The sequence below is a fragment of the Triticum aestivum genome, chromosome 4B (genome assembly GCF_018294505.1).
Source record: "Triticum aestivum cultivar Chinese Spring chromosome 4B, IWGSC CS RefSeq v2.1, whole genome shotgun sequence".
Taxonomy (NCBI): domain Eukaryota; kingdom Viridiplantae; phylum Streptophyta; class Magnoliopsida; order Poales; family Poaceae; genus Triticum; species Triticum aestivum.
The window spans coordinates 18592454-18598422 of record NC_057804.1 but is presented as its reverse complement, the minus strand read 5'-3'; the positions used below and the strand labels follow the sequence as shown (position 1 = coordinate 18598422).

The window sequence follows — 5969 nt, the reverse complement described above, 5'->3', positions numbered from 1 at the left end:
CAGTTTTGATGTTCGACATTGGTGTGAGGTCAGGGCAGGCGGCCACAATCATGTGCACCCCCTTCATCATTTGATAGGTGTAGCGAGTTTTTTTGCCAAAGAAAATGGCTTCGGATTTATTGATGTATTTCTTTGTGAGGTATTGATGAATAATTAATAAAATAGTTGTATGCATCGCCCAGATGCAGAGGCCGGGGGTCTTCCTCCTTTCTGAAAAAAGAAAGATAATTGAGGAATAATACAAAAATAATTAAAAAAGAGATAAATGTTGTCCAAAGGTCGTAAACTCGCAATGAGAAAGTGGTGTCAAGTGGCTAGGGGAGGAAGTAGGAGAACCGAGCTACCTTGTGAAGGCCGAGCTCAATTCGGATATACCTAGGGTTGGCTAGGATCTAGCGGCGGAGAGGAACTACGACAGATTATTGCCAAAGATTGTAACGATGCTATTTGATGAATGAAATCCTCTTTACCTGTAAAAAATGTAGCTGACAATTCAAAAGATTATCTGCAACTTTTCTAATACGATGTACACTAATGAACTTGGACGGTCTATAGGCTTTTAGCATATGCCTTGAGCAATATTGAATTATCATGTACAATACCTAAAGTAGACAGCTCAGCAACCACTACAAAATGGCCCCACAAAAGATTCAAAAAATCCCAGAAATGCCCCTCTTAAACCCTCTATAAATACCACGGCTCTTCATTTCTTCCCTCCCTTTTCCTCCTTCTCCTTCCTAAATCACTGAATTGCTATTCTACCCTTATTATGCCGTTCTCAAGTTCGGCTTCCCTCCAATCCTTCGCGCCACAAGATGACGGAGCACACCAGGAAATTCCGATCGAAGATGCGGCAGCGGCCTCACCGCCGATGACGGACGCCGCTGCGGTCGGCGTGGACACGGCGGACGACGTCGACGGCCGGAGGCTCAGGCGGAAGATCTCCAACCGGGAGTCGGCGCGCCGGTCGCGCGCGCGCAAGCAGCGCCGCCTCGAGGACCTCCGCGCCCTCGCGGCAAGCCTGCGGGGCGGCCGCCGCGAGCTCGTGGCGCGTGTGCACGCCGCGCGGTGCCGCGTCGCCATCGTCCTCCACGCCAACGACGAGCTCCGGGCCGAGGCCGCCGCCCTGAGCCGCCGCCTCGAGGTGGCGGCTCATGGCGCGCTCGCCCTCAACCAGCTGTACGCCGCGGCCGCCGGGCTTGGTGTCGGGACGTTCGAGCAGGCCGCTGCCTCGCTGATCGTGTGGAGCTGATGGGCGCCGTTCGTGCATGCATCATGCACGTACGCGCCGTCTAACGTACTTTCTCTGGTTGGGGTTGACCTTGGGTTAGCTAGCTAGCTTCATCAGTCCTGAAGTGAGTGTCAAAGGAAAAAAGCTTCGGTCCTGAAGTCTTGTGACTGGGTAGATATATCAGTCACCAAGTAAAAGAACGGGACATAATGGCATGATTAATTCGTGACCGATCCGATGAAGGCATGCACTAAAAAAATGTTGGAATATAATGTTACTAAACCCACATCTAAGCCTTGTGGCTTGTGTTCGTCGACTGGTTCCCCCTGTCTTGCTGACTCCATATTTTTTAGTGTCAAAAAACGTCTTACGTTATACTATCATTCAGAGTTTTTGACGTGAGCACTAATCTCGCCTCAACTACAATGAGTTAACTAAGGAGGATACCAAAATTCTGGTCCTCTTGACAATTACATTAGTGGAGGCCTCACGAGTGAGTGATCGACGATCTGTCGAGCCCCATGATTGGCCGTGTACGTGGTACTACGTCCTTGTTTAATTAGTGGTGGGCAGACAGACATGCCAGATGCTATCTGCTCGCTTGCTTTCCAGGTTAGTTCAGCGGAGAGTAATGTAATGTAATGCGGCCCCTAGCTAAGCAAAAGCTGTCTGCTTTGGGCGTTAATATCGTTTTCGGGTGGGATTAGATTTTTATTTTGTGCCGGTGTCGGGTCACGCTCGCCACGTCGAAAGCGGGAGCGGGGCGCTTCACGTCTCCAAAATTGTGGTTTAGATTCGGTAACGATCCTTTTCCGATGATCGCATCCGATTATGCTTTGCGTTGCATACCTTAATCTCTCACCTCGTCGCAAAGAAAGGAAAACATAATCCCGGCCCGGTGCGTCACTTTTAGGCGTAGCTCAGATGACAGCTTTTGTATCGGAGTTCAAGTACTAGACTTTGTATCGGAGGTTGCATTTTTTTTTAAAATTTATTTCAGCCATTTTAGCGATTGCGTTTAGTGAGAGTAGATGTTCTTGTTGACTACGAAGTCATCTGTAGCGACTTTGTCAATCCGAAGGTGATATGTCAGCTCAGTCTCTCAGAAGCGTGTTCATATTGATGAGTGTATGTTCGTATGTTTGAGCGATTGGGCATATATACCCCGTTCAAAAAACTTATGCTTATTATCGGTGGGATTGGCCCAACTGACCAGCTCAATTTATTTTCTGGGCTATTGGCCCAACCGACCAGCTCAGACTATCTTTCTGGGCTATCGGCCCAACCTGCACACTGCGTCAAGTCACAAGCTCTCACTTTGGAACCCGTCAAAAGAAAAAAAAACTCTCACTTTGGATCCTTTCACTGCCTCAACAAAAGAAATAGTACTCTACTTTGGGTCCTTTCAGCCACAACTTGTCATTTCCCGCAAAACAAAAAAAGAGAGAGGCACAACACAAGCTCTCATGAACTTACTGCGAGCCTGCCTGCAAAGAAGTCACTGCGCCAACAACACCTTGTCCAAAAATTCAATTTTCCCTCCTTTTGGTGCGTACTGTGCGTCTGTGTGCGGTAAGTTGCTCTGTCACCCTGGCAGTTTGGCACCACCACGCCCTGCGCCGCGCCTCGTGTGGCAAGCGCGGCAGTGGACAATGGCCATGGCTGTCAGGCAGGAGCAAAATGCAGCTCCGCCTGGTGCAGTGCGGACAATCACGTTTCACAAGCTGGTGCAACTGCAACTGCAAGCAGGGCAAGCAACGTGGTCGTCTCATCTCTCGGTTTCAGCGCCGGGATGTAGTACTACCGGGCGGGCATGGCGAGGTCGAAATGATGGGGCGGCAAAGAAAGAAAAGAAACTACCCCAGCTAGCTAGTAGCTGGCAGCTAGCTAGGCCTTCTCCGGCCGGCCACGCGCCGGGGTCGGTACGGCGGCGAGCAGGCAGCCGATCGGCCCAGCTCCGGTCAACTCAGCGGCCGTCTCCGTCGTGAACCATCAGATCAATGCCATCTCGGGAGAGATGTACAGTAGTAGCACACCTTTCCTTCCTTCCGGCGCACGTACTACGGCCCTCACGCTTGCACAGTAGGCCTACGCTTCTGCTCGCAGTAGGTTCAGATTGAACCGTGGCTCTGCCTGCACCACTCATCAGATAATTAGGTTAACGGGCAACTGAACTGATGCTGGTCTACGCTTGACCGCCGGCGATAGCGCTGCCGCGACCTGCTCAAACATACCGCTCGGATTTTCAAAATTTCCACATAAATGGAATGTCAGGCGGTCACTGTGGAGAAGTTGCAGGTTTTTGAAAAATGATGTGCTACGAGCCTACTGGTGCAAGCATCAGCCGCTCCTGTGTTCGATCCTGTCGCGTTGAGCTGTGCGTCCATCACTCCTTGGAACTTTCAGCTGCCTGCCCTGCCCTGCCCTGCCTACTGGTAATAAATTTGTAGTAGTGGTAGCAACAGAAAGGGCCCCCGGCTCCCCAATGAGGAGGTCTGGCTGGCACGACTCACAGGCTTCATGGCCATGGCTTCGGTCTGTGTACCGCAAAAGTTAACCAGAGGGTCGTAGGGCCGGCGCCCAGCAGTGCCATCATTCATTCGCAAGCCAATGGAGCAAGCAGCCATGGAGCCACTGTGCTGTGCATCCAGCTGGGCGGGAGAGAAGGTGGCTCTTGCCCGGTTCCTGTTGACTGACGAGAGATTTGGGGGCCTCCACCACCATTGGCAGTGATACGACTGCGGCGCTGCTGCCTTTGGAGGTGTAAACTTCAGATCAAGAGTGTAAACTTGAGGGAAGGCTGGGTGAAAGTTTGTGAACTTGCAAGCAGTGCACGCGCTGGCTCGGCATTGAATCTTCTCCATGGGAAGCATCAGGGCAAAACTTGCAGTGCACGGGCACGCACGCCTGTGATGTGCGCTGTCTGCCGCCTGCAACCCGGCACAGCCCGGCGGTGCTTTCCTCGAGTTTTATAGGCGCCATTTACCGATGCCTGCTCTGCGCCGCGCACATCTGCGCGTCTCTCAGGTGCCATCCAATCCAACAAAGTTGACCCGCCATAGTGTTTCAGTGCGGACAATGACATGATGGCATTGGTATCGCTGGTGGAGGTGATACAACTGCGAGCAACTCCAGCGCGCCCCACGGATCCGCGCTTGCCCAATCCGCGGATGTATATCCAAACAAATTACGCCTATTCCATGTCTGTCTGTACGCATTTGGCGCAAATTTAGGCCTGATTTACATTCACAAGGACGGGAGATGGACGCGTGTCGCGTCCTCTCAGTGTCCGCCTCGGGCCGCTTGTCAGTAAACCAACCACCACGGCGGTCGTAGTCAATGCCACCCACCCATCTCGGGCACGCACGACTGAAAGCGTCATAGTCCACGTCTTTTTAGAATGTCAAGGGGGGTGGGGGGGGGGGGGGTTGTCATCCACTTTTCCTTCCGTACTACCGTCTAGATCTGGCCGTGCGTGCTCCTTTGCCGGACGACACAAACCCTAGCCATGTCGTTACCATCGAATTCTTCAGCAAGGGCAAAGGCAAGCATGACCATGAGGCCGGCTCATCGCAAGACCCAGCCAGATTCACGTTGCTGCGCGGGAGGGGGGGGGGGACGACGACCGCCGGCTATGCATTTGGGAATATGCCCTAGAGGCAATAATAAGTTAGTTATTATCATATTTGCCTGTTCATTATAATTGTTATATTCACACATGTATTACAGTTTCCGGTTAATACAATTATAGCATGAACAACAAACAATTATCATGAACAAAGAAATATAATAATAACTATTTTATTATTGCTTCTAGGGCATATTTCCAACAGTCTCCCACTTGCGCTAGAGTCAATAATCTAGTTACATTGTGATGAATCGAACACTTATAGAGTTCTGGTGTTGATCATGTTTTGCTCGTGGAAGAGGTTTAGTCAACGGATCTGCGATATTCAGATCTGTATGCACATTACAAATATCTATGTCTCCATCTTGAACATTTTCACGAATGAAGTTGAAGCGACGCTTGATATGAATGGTTTTCTTGTGAAACCTGGGCTCCTTGGCAAGGGCAATAGCTCCAGTATTGTCACAGAAGAGAGTCATCGGGCCCGACGCATTGGAAATAACTCCTAGGTCGGTAATGAACTTCTTCATCCAGATTGCTTCATGTGCTGCCTCCGAGGCTGCCATGTACTCCGCTTCACATGTAGATCCCGCCACGACGCTTTGCTTGCAACTGCACCAGCTGGCTGCCCCACCATTCAACATATACATGTATCCGGTTTGTGACTTGGAGTCATCCAGATTTGTGTTAATGCTAGCATCGACGTAACCCTTTATGACGAGCTCTTCGTCACCTCCATAAACGAGAAACATATCCTTAGTCCTTTTCAGGTATTTTGGGATATTTTTGACCGTTATCCAGTGTTCCATGCCGGGATTTCTTTGGTACCTCCCTACCAAACTTACGGTAAGGTTCACATCAGGTCTGGTACACAGCATGACATACATAATAGACCCTATGGCTGAGGCATAAGGGCATTAAGCCGTGCTCAATTTCACACCTTGCAAAACAGGCAAGAACCCCTTCTTGGACTGATCCATATTGAACTTCTTCAATATCTTATCAAGGTATGTGCTTTGTGAAAGACCGATGAGGCGTCTCGATCTATCTCTATAGATCTTGATGCCTAATATGTAAGCAACTTATCCAAGGTCCTTCATTGAAAAACAC

General features: G+C 50.3%; 1 protein-coding gene across 1 annotated transcript; it reads left to right on the top strand.

The window, feature by feature from the left end:
* The first annotated feature begins 751 nt into the window (after positions 1-751).
* On the top strand, positions 752-1510 carry LOC123094241 (basic leucine zipper 8-like). The gene has a single exon (XM_044516294.1). The coding sequence runs from the start codon at positions 770-772 to the stop codon at positions 1250-1252; it is 483 nt and encodes a 160-aa protein (XP_044372229.1). The 5' UTR covers positions 752-769; the 3' UTR covers positions 1253-1510.
* Positions 1511-5969: the final 4459 nt, after the last annotated feature.